The sequence below is a fragment of the Lagopus leucura genome, unplaced genomic scaffold (genome assembly GCF_019238085.1).
Source record: "Lagopus leucura isolate 7727_CA_CO unplaced genomic scaffold, USGS_WTPT01 Super-Scaffold_73, whole genome shotgun sequence".
Taxonomy (NCBI): domain Eukaryota; kingdom Metazoa; phylum Chordata; class Aves; order Galliformes; family Phasianidae; genus Lagopus; species Lagopus leucura.
Window position 1 is genome coordinate 2,987,941 of NW_024962252.1, and position 13,810 is coordinate 3,001,750.

At 43.9% G+C, this 13,810-nt stretch overlaps 1 protein-coding gene across 1 annotated transcript; it reads left to right on the forward strand.

The window, feature by feature from the left end:
- The first annotated feature begins 610 nt into the window (after positions 1–610).
- LAPTM4A (lysosomal protein transmembrane 4 alpha) lies at positions 611–13,345 on the forward strand. The gene is made up of 7 exons (XM_042887585.1): positions 611–790; positions 6,877–6,997; positions 9,182–9,258; positions 9,342–9,464; positions 10,984–11,079; positions 11,980–12,078; positions 12,571–13,345. The coding sequence occupies exons 1-7, from the start codon at positions 692–694 to the stop codon at positions 12,643–12,645; spliced, it is 690 nt and encodes a 229-aa protein (XP_042743519.1). The 5' UTR covers positions 611–691; the 3' UTR covers positions 12,646–13,345.
- The last annotated feature ends 465 nt before the right edge of the window (positions 13,346–13,810 follow it).

Below are 13,810 nucleotides of genomic sequence, written 5' to 3' on the forward strand. Positions count from 1 at the left end.
GAATTTAAGCATGTGTGAACCTCTTCTGTTCGCGCTTTGCACGCGCGTCCTCTCACCGTGTAACGCACGACATTAATAACGAGGATTTTCTCTGGAAGAACAGCCAAAGGTTTAAGCGAATCGCAAAGTACTAACTGAATTTCAGTGGAATCTGTGGGATTTGGGTGCTCCAAGGTCCACTAAAGTGACTTCGCTGTCCTTTCAAAGGGCTGTAACAAAGGGCTGTCTGCAAAATTGGTTTCGTAATGTTTTACGGCCGCCCCCACTGGCCCTCAGGAGGAAGCACCCCAGGCACCAGCCCCGCACAACACGACGCCCGCCGCCATGCCACGCTGCCTCCGGGCCGAGGTGAGAGGGGGCGGGCGACTCCTCCCCAGTATGGCGGACGTCGGACAGCCTCTACCGCGCGTCGCCTCAGGTGAGCTCCACCCCGCCGCCGCGCAGGTGAACGGCAGGGCGTTGCACTCGGGGCGCTGCGATTGGTCCGCGGCGCCGCCAATCCGCTGTTGCCGCGGCGACGCGTAGGCCCTCCCCCGGGCACACCCCTCAGCGCCCCCGCTGTCGACACGCGATTGGCTGGAGAGGCGGTGACGCGTGAGCGGGGGTTTTACGGCCCTCAGCTGAGGGGAAGTGCTGGGAGAGAGCGAGTGGCGAGTCCGGAGGAGGGCGTGTGGCGGAGCGAGCTGCCAGCATGACGTTCAAGCGGAGCCGCGACCGTTTTTACAGTACTCGTTGTTGTGGTTGCTGCCATGTGCGGACCGGCACCATCATTTTAGGAACCTGGTACATGGTGAGCAGCTGGCGCGGGGGGCGGCCGGGTGGGCGCCGGGGGGGCGGTAGCGGCGGCGGCGGCGGCGGCGATGGTTCCGGTTGAGCGCAGCGCGCGTGCGCGGGGCTCCGGCCGTTGCCCGGCGGTGGGCGAAGGGTGGGCAGCGCGCATGCGCCCTGCGCGGGGGGCGCCCTGCGCGGTTGGGGCGGGCGGTGTCGCGTGGGTCGCGGTGTGGGCGCCGGCTGTCCCGTGTGTGCGTGTCGCGTGGGAGAAGCAACGTGGGCTTCCCGAGGTGATTCAGCCCTCCCGGTGTTGCCTAGCATTCGACGTCCCTCACCGTAGTGAGGAAAACAAAGTGCAGCGAGACTGAAGGCCGTGGCAGCTGAGCTGTTAGCGTTCCTCTTCCCCTCCTTGGGGGCTTAGAAGCGGCTTTCAGTCGGTGCTGAGCGTGTCCTTGGCCGGGAGGAGCTGGAGGAAGGTGGAATTCGGGGCGTGTGGGGAATAAAGCGATAAGAGATGTGCCTTCGAGTGGAGTGTAGCCTTTGAGAGGCAGGTGCTGTGTGAACGTTGAGCAGCTTCGGCTGTCCTTTGCCCTCAGCTCTCAGCACAGCTGCAGTGGTGAAGCTGAGGGATTAAAGACTGCTTTGAACTGAAGTGGGGAAGAAAAAAAGTAAAAATGTGAGAACAGTACCCACGAGTTAAGGCACAGAGCAAAGTTCCCTTCTATTCAGTTTCTTTCCTCATCTTTCCTTCCTCTTACCCCCGTGGGCAGGGAAAATGTGAGGATGATGTAAACAGGTTGCATCACAGCTTTTCTGTTCTCCCAGAGCTGTAACCAAACTATGTGCACCTTCACACTTTTCCTGATGGTAAAAATGAAAAACTGAGTTCTTATGCCGTGGCATGCACACAAACTGATTCAGAGAAGCAGAAATAGTGGGGATTGAAGTTTAGTGAGTTCATGGTCTCTCATGAGTATTGACAGATGCCTGGCTTTTTTGCTTTTTTTTTTTTTTTTTTTTCCCCCACTGTCAGCAATAATGTTCTGGTAAATGATAGAATGACTGGAGAAAGTGGGGCAGGGTGTAAGAAATGCAGCAAAACTCTAGAAGAAGGGGTATTATTATTTTTCCAAAAAAGAATAGGGAAGATGATCTGGCACTGATTTCACTCTAAAATTCATACGAAGTCCATATAAAATAACAAAGACCTTTGTTGTAGTGAACATGTAACCTGTTGTGGAACGCTGTGAAACTTCTGGAAGTTGATCAATCTGCTGTGTCAAGTAGAAGTGTAAGCCTTTGCTCGTAAGGAGTTGTTCATGTTGTTATGAATCAAATGTACCTGACTGCATTCCACGCTTTTGCTTCCTGGTAGCAGGATATTGAGAAACCCAGGATCTCAGAGGGACGTGGTTCTGCTTTCTGTTTCGCCAGGCCTGGTAGCACTCAGTTTTTTCCTGTGTTTCTGAGCTGCTGTTTATTCTTAGCTCATGGGTGCAACCCCTTTTCCTCCTCTCTAAATCTAAAGATATACCACAGTGCTTATAGACTTGGGAAGACCTTGGTGTGGTGACAGAGTGTCCTCTGGTCTCGTGTGTCTGCAGGCTATTAGAAGAAAAAACAGAGTTGAATTCTGGATAGCTGGGTGCCACTGAGGGGCTTGATTGCTGTGTTTTGTTATAAGCCTACCAAATCCTTTGAAAATGTTTCTTTTGGTTTCCTCTGAGATGCCAGCTGAGAAAAGGTGCTGACTGTCTGTTCTGTTAGCTGTCTGAGCTGAAATAGGATCTTAACGTGAATTCTTAGGTGGTTTGCCTTGCCTGATGCTTTAAATCAAAATATATTTTATTATTTAGCTGTGTTGACATCTAATAACAATTCAGACAGTGAAAATAAAACTAATCTTTCTGTTGAGAAACTTTTCCTTAAAAAACAAATGCATAAATGGGTTAAGGCACGTCAGGTTGTTTGGACATCTTCATTAGTAAGCCATTTATTTATAATAATCATTAATTTCAATCTTTCAGACGCTAGCTGGTGATAAATGTTTCTAAACCAATTTAATGATCTGCTTGTAAGTTATGGTGGGACAGATAGGGGGAACTTTAACGTCTTGTTTCTTAGGAGGCAGGTAGGGTATGCAGTCCAGCCGTAGGTTGGTGTGGCTGGGGCCTTGGCACCAGCCTGCATTCAGTGGATATGCTGCTCTCGTGCTGTGCACCCCTGGAGGAATTTGATAGCAACCATAAAATGGAGTCCTGTAGCAATCTCCTCCAGATGTTTTAGTAAGATAAGAGGTTGGGCCTTTTAATACAAATGCGTTGTTCTTATGTAACACTTCAGGCATTTTTTCTGATTTTTTGCTTATACGAATACTTTAAAATCTCGTATCAAATGAACTCACCTCCTATTAAAGCAGCTACATGTTACTGTCCTGAAGGTGTACTTCTGTCAGTCCGTGGAGAGCAGCGGCGTTATCTCCAATGCCTGCTCTTGGTGCCGTGTCACACACCCGCCTGCTCTAAGCACATGCAGTCTGTTTGCTGCTTCTGATAAACAGATGAGCTGTTTATGTGGAAAACTGAGTTCAGACCGTTTCTAGAGGACCATACTTAATTTTCAGGACTAGTTTAGCTTGATTTATTCTATAACGCTCCCTGCTGTCCTGCGTAGGAAGGAAAGAAAACCTCCTATTCCCAGCTTCGTAATTGCAAACATGTGGCTTTGAAGTTTTTTTTTTCTTCCTGTAAACTTTCTTATTAGGCACAGTGCTTTCCAGAGACCGGAAACATGAACGCTGCATTGGCAAAATCGGATCAGAGTTCAATAAACAGCCTGAAAGTAACAGCATTGTTTGGGAGGGAGCGGCTGTTTCATTCTGGCAGGAAACTTCAGCGATGGAATCAAAATGATGCGAGTGCTACTGGATAACAGGAGCATCTCTGGAGATGGTTCTTCTCTGAGCACAGCTTCCAAATGTAAAGGATTATAATAGTGCTGGAAGCTGTGGAATACCCTGTTGAAAATATGCTTTTCTCAGTAGATCAGGTGGGGGGAAAAAAAAAAAAAAGCAGGACTAAAACACACAGAAGAACCCACAGGCACACAGAAAAGCACTGCCAAGAAACTACCTCATTTTGTTTCTTCAAGGATGTGTTAAAGTACTGGGAAACTAAGAGAAAGCTGGGGAAGTGTAGTTGTGCAAGGCAGCTTCACTTTATTTCCCTGCTCGTGTAAGAAGATTGCAAGTAGGAATTGTTTCTAAGTCTTGTAAGCACTCAGAGTGCTGGGGGAAACCTACATTTCATGTTTAGGCCTCCAGAGATGCAAAGCAGTGCGTGATTAGCCATTAAATATATACAGTGGAGATAAGAGCTCAGTAATTAAAAAGCTAATGCTCATTACAGTTCAGTCTCTGGAGTTCTGAGCATACAGGGAGCTGATGTTTCTGTGTGTGGAATCACAGAATGGTTGAGGTTGAAAGGGACCCCTGGAGATGTCTTTGTGCAACCTCAGTTTGTTACCTGGTTGAAGTAGAAAGTCATTTATTACATTGCCAGCTACTAATGTTATTTGTGGTGAGTGGGTTCTGTTAAAACTTGGAAGATGCCTTGCAATCCAAGCTCTGGCTGTTGTTTGCGTTGACTGTGGAGCTGAAACGAGCCTTGTGGTTTTGCTGTTATCAGGCTTGTGTGGAATAGGAATGGCTGAAGCTAAAATGCAGGCTCGGGCTTGAAAGGATACCTTATTTGGAGTTGTTTGTAACTTAATATAAATCCATATGTTGTACATGATGAATTGCTCAGTGCTGTGTATGATTCAAGTAGAGCAACAGTGCAGCAGTGGAAGCCCTGCCGTATTAATTAGCAGAGGTGTTTGGTTTTTGCTCTCTGATCCAGGCTGGAGGGGGAGGAGGATCAAACCACACTGTTCACGTAGCAAACCAGGGGCATTCAAAAGCCAATCCATTTTCCTTGCACTTTCTGGCTGAGCTCTGATACTCTGATCTTAACTGGTGATGTCGCTAAGAGTTAGTTATGCTAAATCAGGACCGTGGGTAGAAAGAAAACCGAAACAGGGGCAGTTGTAGGGCTGCACAAGTGCAATGGAAAGGCATTAAAGCCTTCAATTTTAAGGACCGGACTGGCAGCTAAAATTTCTTCTGCACTTCTGCGTTAATGCAAGTGCTGCTTGGCCCTTATCTGCAGGCAGATAGCCTGTCGCAGCAGTTAAACTCAGCAATGAAGTCATTTCAGTCTGAACTTAATCACTATTCGAGTTAAAATGGTGATGGTGTATAAACAGTAAGTGAATGGGCTATGACTGAACAAGTCTCATTGTGTTTTATAAAGTAGAAAATAATGTTTCAGCAACCAGATATCCAGACTTGATGTGAGCTTATAAGGATAAATAACAGCCAAAGAAGTTGTTTTCCAAAACGTAGGTTGATACCTCTGATTCATTCACAGAGAGGAAGGAAATAAAAAGCTTGAAAAAGCATTGAGAGCAGAAAGGCAGAATAGAAGAGGAGGAAATGAGGGTGAGAAAAGATCACGTTCTGTACCTCCAAGTGATGGTGGAACAAAGAGCATTAAACCAGTGGCAGATGAGTAGGTCTCCTACAGGGCAAACTCTTGTGAGGGGAAACATCAGTGTATTGTGAAGATAGTGGTGGGCAAACTCAGTGCCAGTTCCTAGCAGCTGCTGTTTCTGAGGTGTAAAAGCAAGGATACCAAGGAGAACCTGGTGTGCCTGATAAGTTCTTCTAATGCACGATGCCATGGCAGTGCTTTACACCACTGCTACCTTTCACTGAAAGGTTCTTTTCGTGTAAGTGTTAATCTCTAAACCTTAATAGCTAAACCTCCTTTTAAATGTTGTCAAACTATTTGCCTTACTTAATGTAAGGAAACTTCTGTATTGTGCATGGATTTGCCGTTGCTGCCATCGCAGGCTCCTGGAACACTGCCAGTAACAGAAGAAATCTCTGGCAAATAATCTTAGGAGAAACTGCGGGGCACTGTGTGGGGTTTTCTTTTCTATTTTTTTCTTGCTCTTTGCCTCTTTTGGAGGCTAATTGTAAGAGATCCTGCTGCTGGTGCTGAATACTGATGCTGAATACTGAAATGGCTGCGGCTTGGAAATACTGCTGCGAAGGTTTCTAGTAGGAAACCTTTTTCTTTGGCCTATCTCTCCAGGTAGTAAGAAACAAAACTATGCCCTGTAAATCCTGACCAGCCTATAAATGCTGTGAAGGTAGTTTTCCAGAGCTTTAATCTACTTCTGACTCTTTGAGCCTTACTGAAAGCATTTCTGGTTTGTACCAAACAGGGGAGCAGGAGCAGTCTTTGACAGTAAGGAGGAGTGCTGGTAAGCATATAGCCAAGTGCTGAATGCTTATGGATTTTGGAGTTCAGCCTTTATGCAAGATTTCTTCAGCTTTCACTATTTGTTTGCTTAGCCTGTCTGATAAGACTTGAGGAGGTTTTAATAAATGTTCTAGGTAGGAGAGAGCCAGTTCTCCATAGCTTCTGTAAACTGGTAACATGGAGGGATGGGGAGGGCTGGAAGCAAGCTGCAGCTGAGGATGTGAGCTGTAGCATGGATTTTCCCCTTTGCACATCCATTTGTACTGCCTTACCCTAGCACCATTTGGAAGAGTAGCATGCAGTACCTTATTTGTGTATTAAATTACCTCTGCCTTTCAAGTTGTTGTAGGAAGCAAAATCTCTTCCAAATGTGCTTCATTGTGTCCCTCAGTGTAATCTTTCATTCCTGCCTCTTTTAACTATTTCCAGTTCACAGATCTGCCTTGATCAATTAGTATCTGTGTCGTTTGAATGACTGCGAGCTCTTCCATCCTCTTCATCTGCAAAGTTACTTCGTTTTGAATTCATTAAAGCTAATCCAGTGCATTTTTTTGGGCATGGCTTTAACTAAATTAGCTTGCAATTTGATCTTAAGTTGTCCTGTATTCCCTTCCTGCATTTTCACAATAGGCAAAGCAAAGAGCCTGCTTCTCACTGAAGTGAAAAGCTTACTGGTGTTGTGAAGATGATCAGAGCTGTTACAGTAACTTACCCAGGAAACTGTGATCTTTTTCAGGTGGTGAACTTGCTGATGGGCATCTTGTTGACTGTAGAAGTGACTCATCCAAATGTAGTGCCAACTGTTAATATCCAGTATGAAGTCATTGGAAACTACTATGCTTCTGAGAGGATGGCTGGTAGGTGCATAGCTCTTCCATGCAATTAAACACAAAAATGCAGTGTCATAGTGTACTTGCCTTGCAATGGTGTATCATGAAGGCATGCAGCTTTTAAAAATGATTTCCTTGTTTGTTTGTTTGTTTTTGAGTGTCTTTTGAATTATTAGTAATTCAGGTCTGCTGTATGTGTAAAAAGGTTAGTGGAATATTATTTTTGCTTCATGTTATTCCTAATCCTGTTGAACAGCAGGATTTCTAAAGGTTTCCTGGCCTTCTTCAACACTCAGTTCATGTAGAACATCAGTACTTTGCTTTCTCTGTGAACATTTGTTGTCCTTGCTGGGTCAGTCAAACAGAAATAGAGCTTATTTTTAGGAAGCTCTTGGAATTTGTGTTGATCTTCCTGAATGTAAGGAAAGAGCTCTACAGTCTACAGGCTTGGAAGTCTACTGAAAGAAAAGCACAGTATCTTTCTAAGAGAGAAAATCAGACTATGAAGTACTTCAGGGAAGTATTTATTCTGTACATCAAATTTTGAGAGAAACCAAACAACAGAAAGCATAGAACAGAAAGAGCAAAATTAAACCTAGTTTTTGGCTTGTTGTTACAGATGAACTGTATGATGCTCACAAAGGGAATTGGTGTCAAACTCTCATCTTCAGTGACCAAGTTTCTTAACTCCAGTGTGACATGTAATCTTGTGTACATACTTACTAAGTTCTGGGTTTGTTTTAAGTGTGCAGGAATGTGCTGAGTGGCACTTCTAATGTGTCAGGTCTTCTGTTATACTGAAATTTAGCAAGATCTGGTATGGAGTGAAGATGAATAGTACAGCTCAAGTCTGGGTTTGGAGAGTTCCAGTTCAGTCTTTGTTAGTTATCATACAGTCACAGAATCGCCAAGGTTGGAAAAGACCCCCAGGATCACCCAGTCCAGCCATCACCAATAGCTCTCATTAAACCACGGCCCTCAGCACAACACCCAAACATTCCTTGGGCACCTGCAGGGTCAGTGACTCCACCGCCTCCCTGGGCAGCCCGTTGCACTGCCTGACTGCTCTTGCAGAGAAGCAGTGTTTCCTATCGTGCAGCTTGAAGCCGAGTTGTTTGTGACCTGGCTTCTCATCTGTAGCCGTAACTCACGTATGTTAGTAGTTAAATGGGAGCAGGAACAAGGAGCAAACAAGGTTTTGTGGCTACAAAGGGGCTTCACCCTCTTGCACGATCAAAATTCTGTTGTGTGAATTCTATTCTAAGGATTTGTCAGTATGAGTTTAACACTTGTTTATCATTCACAATTTCTGATGAAGACAGTGCATTTCAGGAGGGCCTTCTCGATGCCATCTGTGTGTGTAGTTATTATCTCATAATGAGTTAGGTATGCAAATGTGGTATAATTTTCAGATCAGTTGCAGATAATGTCTTTTCAAGCATGTTGAACCACGGGAGTTTGGCTTCAGCTTTGCTAAAATCAGGAGCTTACAACATCTATAGGCTTGAGCTGGTTTCTTTCTCTGTGTTTAAAAATACAACTGTGCTTGCTGTAGGACAGTGAATATAATCTAACTGGTGGAAAGCAGCTGTGCTTCTGTCATCACTAACTGTGTTGCTCAGGGGGGGATCTGTATCATTCAGCTTCCATGGGCGTCCTGGATTCTGCTCCCATTTGGCTTCTGTTCAGCTGCTTTTTCTCCCAAATAATAGGATACCTTCCACACGGCGATTTCCTGTTTTCCTTACTGGTACTTAAGCAGCAGTGCTGTTCCTGCTGCCAGTGACCAAATTATATAACCCAAGCACTTTAAGCAGAAAGGTTGGCGTTGTGCTGACTTCACTTGAAGTCTTTCCAGTAGTAAAATTAATCACCCGCATCCTTTGGGCACTGACATACTGCAAATAAGCATTGTTATGCTGCGTTACAATTATACGATGTCAGGCTTCTAATTGGTATGTCTGAGCTTTATGAAGGCTTTTGATTAAGGTAAAGCCTTTTTTTTTTTTTTTTTTTTTTTTCCCAGCTGGTTTTCTTGAGCCAAACCTTTTCCTCTTAGTAAAGAACTGAGTTACTCAAACCTGCAGCTTCCAGTTTGTGTAGATAACCATGATTTCCCTCTCAACTGTTTTATGCATAGAGATTGTGTACTAGTCAGTGTGCTAACGTGAAGTAATGATTGACTCTAAATTGTTTTTTCTTTTAATGCAGAAAATGCCTGCGTTCTCTTTGCTATCTCCCTCCTCATGTTCACAATCAGTGCAATGATGGTCTATGGTGCAATTGCTGTAAGTATACTCAGTCTGTATCTTTAAAGTTGTTATTTGAACATTTAACTGAATATCTTACAGATGGCTTTTTTCTTTTCCAGCACCGTGTAGGCTGGCTGATCCCGTTTTTCTGTTACCAACTCTTTGACTTTGTGGTCAGTTGTCTGGTTGCAATCAGTTCTTTAACCTATTTGCCAAGAATCAAGGATTACTTGGATCAGTTGGTAAGTGTTTGTCCAGCTCGCGTTAGTATTTCCCATCCGAAGTTGAACTTTGGTTTGATAAGTGCTACAAGAACTTGAATTATTTTCCACAGAGAAAAAAGGCTCTGGGGGGACCTGATAGTTACCTTCCTTATCTAAAGGGGGGCTGTAAGAAAGAAGGAGATGGCTTTTTTAACAGGGTCTGTTGTGGTAGGGCAAAGGAAAGTGATTTCAAACTGAAGGAGGGGAGATGTAGGAGTTTTCTTAAGTCAGGGTGGTGAAGCACTGGCACAGGTTGCCTGAAGATGTAGTGGAGGCCCATCTCTGGAGGCACTCAGGCTGGGCAGGGCTGTGAGCACTGATGGAGCCGTAGGTGTCCCTGTTCATTGCAGGGCAGTTGGGCTAGATTGCCTTGAGAGCTCCTTTCCAACTCAAGCAATTCTGTGACCTTGTAGCTGCTTAAAAAAGAGTAACTTGGACTGCAGCAGCCATAGGGGATGACAAGGTGGTTGTGAGCATGAGATCTTGTCAGAAGTGGAAGGACTGATGGTGTAACTTCTCCCTAAATGGAAACCTAAGGGGAGGAGAGAAGTATCTGTGAGGGAAGATGTTGGTTTCAACTCTTTGTGCTTAATTCACTTGACGCAGAGATTTTGCAAGCTGAATAATGTGGTTCTGTGGTACGTTTGTTACTGCAGAATAAAAACATCAACTCTTATTTGGTTGGGGTGAGAAGGAAGGGTAAGAGTCAGTATAGGGCAGGACTGATGGATGCAGAGTCTACAACATCATAGGATGGAGCCTGAGGTTCTGAGGGTTCTTTTTTTTTTTTTTTTTTAACATCCTGTATTGTTCTCACTTTTCAGCAAGACTTTGAGGAAACAGCAGCAGTTCATTAATGCTGCCTATGTTTAACTTTGAAAAGATGCAGTGTGTTGGATATACCAGCAATTGAGTTGGGTCACAAGCTTATTTCTGGCTGGTGTGTAGATCTGTGCAAGCAGATGTTTAAAAATGAATACTGAGGAGGAGCCCTGTTAGTGTGGTCAGGGGAGAAGAGAGTGAAATTTGCAGCAGCTCCTTGCTGTGTTTTGGCTCCTCTTCTAAGTTTGGAGTCAATTCTTCTTGCTTTCTGCTTTGCAGACATAACATTACCGGTTGGACTGATAAGAGGTTATTAGTACTAAGGCAATGAAGGCCTCTCAAGTAAAGGACCTGTACGGATGCTGTGCTGCAGTTGCTCAGAAGGAAATTTCATGGATGTCTGTCCTAGTATAAGACAGAGAAAATGACAGAAAGTACACTGCTTCCTTACAGCTCTCTTTTGCACTGACCCATTCTTGCAGGACAGAAGCAGGATAAAAGCTCTGCTTTGCGAGAGGGTAAAGAAGGAGCAAAGGAGAGAGTAAATTTCTCATTGTTTCTGAGAGGATAATTTAGGCAGGACTTGGTGGAGTGTGGGTGTCTGATATTTATAAATGTACTGTTTGTGCTCATCTCCTCCGTTTCTCTCTACCCCCCCCCATTTATTTTTAACTAGCCGGATTTCCCTTACAAAGATGATCTTCTTTCACTGGATTCCAGCTGTCTTCTGTTTATTGTTCTGGTGTTCTTTGCTTTATTTATCATTTTAAAGGTAAGTTACAATTTTAAACTTGTGACCATTTAATGAGTTGCTCTGTTCACATGCTATCAGTAGATACAGACATACTGAATTAACTTGGAGAGCAATTGCTGACCTGTTAGGATATTCAGTTATGACACAACTCCAGTCATGCATGTGGTGTACTGTTGTCTCCCATGAATTTGTGCTGCCTGCAGTGGGGCATGTTTGCACCTTAGTAGGGAGCAGGAAAGCACAAAGACCCCAGATCCCTTTTTTTTTTTTTTTTTTGTATATGTGGAAATAATGTTTATAGATAAGCTTATGAAATAATATTGAATTGTTGCATGCAAGTTACTAAATAAAACTTTGAAGATCTTAATCGTAATAAACCAGGGTGCGAGGAGTATAAAGATTAATCATAAAAATGAAGTACAGTCATCAGAGCATGACAGTGTGTCTTTCTGCAGCAGCTGATGTTAGCTTAACATCAGGCTGCTCTGCTGTGCTGTCCTGTCCTTAGTGCCTCAGGCTTCATTCTCTCTTCTGCATGTGGTTAGACAAATAACATGAATTTGGGTAAGTGGAATTGTGCTGTTGGCCTGTCCTCCTCCTGCAAGCAAGTTTGGACTGAGATGCACAGAAGCATAAGCCAGTTAGGGATCAGTTTGATTAGCAGTTCTGAGGCACGCAGATGAAGTGGCTCGACTGTGAATTCCTTTGCTAAGATCTGTGGGGCTCATCCTGTCCTGAATCACCGTGGTAGCAAGGCTAAACAGGACTAAACCTGCTAATAAGCAGCATCCCTCATGTGTCTATCTGTATGTCGATGGACATTGCTCCTTTTTGTCACACAACAGTTATCTAGCATCTAGTTTCTGAATCAGCTAATATATATGAGGTCTTTAAAAAGAGAAATCTTTCCTCTTTCAGGCGTATCTAATCAACTGTGTATGGAACTGCTATAAATACATCAGCAACAGAAATTTGCCAGAGATAGCAGTGTACCCTGCTTTTGAAGCACCTCCACAGGTAAAGCCTCTTTGTGAAGGGAATCAGAAATTAACTTTGGAATAGAAAAGCACAGCATCCATGTTTACATGTCTTGTCTGGATTTCTGAACAAAGAATGGGAGGATTAACATCAGCTGCTTTAACTTGTTTAAGGTAGATTGGCATTGCGTTCTCACAGCACATAACAGGAGGGCTTTACAGGGAGGAATCTGGTGGGTTTTCTTGTAGTTGAGGGAAGCTTTTTGACTGCACCTATCAAAGCCTTCTTGCTGCTTGCAAAACCAAGAGGCAGTGGGGTGGAACTAATGGCCTAGGGGAGCCCAGCAGTAAACTGCTTGTGCACCATCTTTCACTTTGTCACTCATGTCAGCTCATTGGAAGCATCGCTAGGTTCCTACATCAGCCTGCAACAGAGAATTAAATTGCAGTGGGCGTGTGTAGATACTTTCACTCTGGGCTTTTTGTACCCTCAGCCTTCTGCATTAATCTCTTCAACATGTTTTCTCTTCAGTACGTTCTGCCAACTTACGAAATGGCAGTGAAGATGCCTGAGAAGGAGCCTCCACCTCCCTACATACCTGCCTGAAACACCCTGGATGGTCGTTCACACCTGTACCAGCTCCTTGGGGGTTTTGTCTTTCAATCTTGCAAAACTGCTTAAGTAATAGAAATATTCAGGACTTTAGGAGCAAACTGTTTTAAAATGTTTGATAGAAACTTACTAAGCAAAACTCATCTGGGAGTGATTTTGTTTGCTTTAATTTTTGTTCTCCTTAATGCTTTTAAACATTTTATTGCCTTAGGGCCTTCTACTGCAGGAACTTCTGCGTGTGACTAACCAGTGGCTTTTCCTAATACCATACCTGAGCCCATCTGTGATTCAAGTTAGCTACAAACATAAGTGTCTGCAGGACTGTGCCCTTAATTTATATTCATTTTTTGTAAAGTAGATCATAAAGACAATCTGTGCAGCAGGATGACAGTTTGCCTTTATTTGGTTTTTGGAGGGGAAGGGGTTTGAATGTGGTATATACATGAATTTTTTTTTACTTTGCACTTTTCTCATATGTTACCTTACTGTGGGTTTTTTGTTTTATCCTATGTCCTGAAACATAGTATTTTCAGGAAGAAGCGAGGTTGGCACAGGACTTGTATTACAATGTGCTGTCAATGCAAGGGAATAAATAGAAACGTAGATGATGGTTGCATGCTCCTAATCTTATACGTATTTTCATCTTTGTGATAAATGATACTTAAATAAATCTTTTATGAAATGTTTACCAGTAGCCTGGATTGGTCTGCCTCTTTTTTAAATGCTGAAGTCCTTCAGTGCCCTGCAGGCAGGTTCACTAAGCCGTGTCTGTATGGCACTGACTGAGAATGGTGTTGTTCAGTGGTTGATCCGTGTTCTCTAGCAGAAGTCCTCTGTATAGAAAGCATGGATTCCCTTCAGTATACAAGCTCATATTGCAGCCTTGGTTGCAGTTGAACGACTCAGTGGCCTTCTGTTTGTCTGGTTGCTACTTATATAAGCTGAGTAAAGGGAATTGTACTCAAACATTCCAGACCTGTGGGCAAATTTGATGCCTGATAAGGTCAGATGTTAAGAGCAGGACAGACACCCAGTGGGACTAGAGCAGTACTTGCACTGGAGAATGTCCAAAGCTGTTGGGTGTATGCCATACATTCAGTACTGTTCTCTTTTTAAACAGATGAAATTGAGATCTTTCTATTCTTCCTCCTTTGCAGTA

Bases quoted from the DNA above. Each gene is read 5' to 3' on its own strand.
- LAPTM4A (XM_042887585.1), top strand. From the start codon at position 692: ATGACGTTCAAGCGGAGCCGCGACCGTTTTTACAGTACTCGTTGTTGT. The intron at 791-6,876 runs GTGAGCAGCTGG...GATCTTTTTCAG, and splicing joins TTTTAGGAACCTGGTACATG to GTGGTGAACTTGCTGATGGG. The intron at 9,259-9,341 runs GTAAGTATACTC...TTTCTTTTCCAG, and splicing joins TGGTCTATGGTGCAATTGCT to CACCGTGTAGGCTGGCTGAT.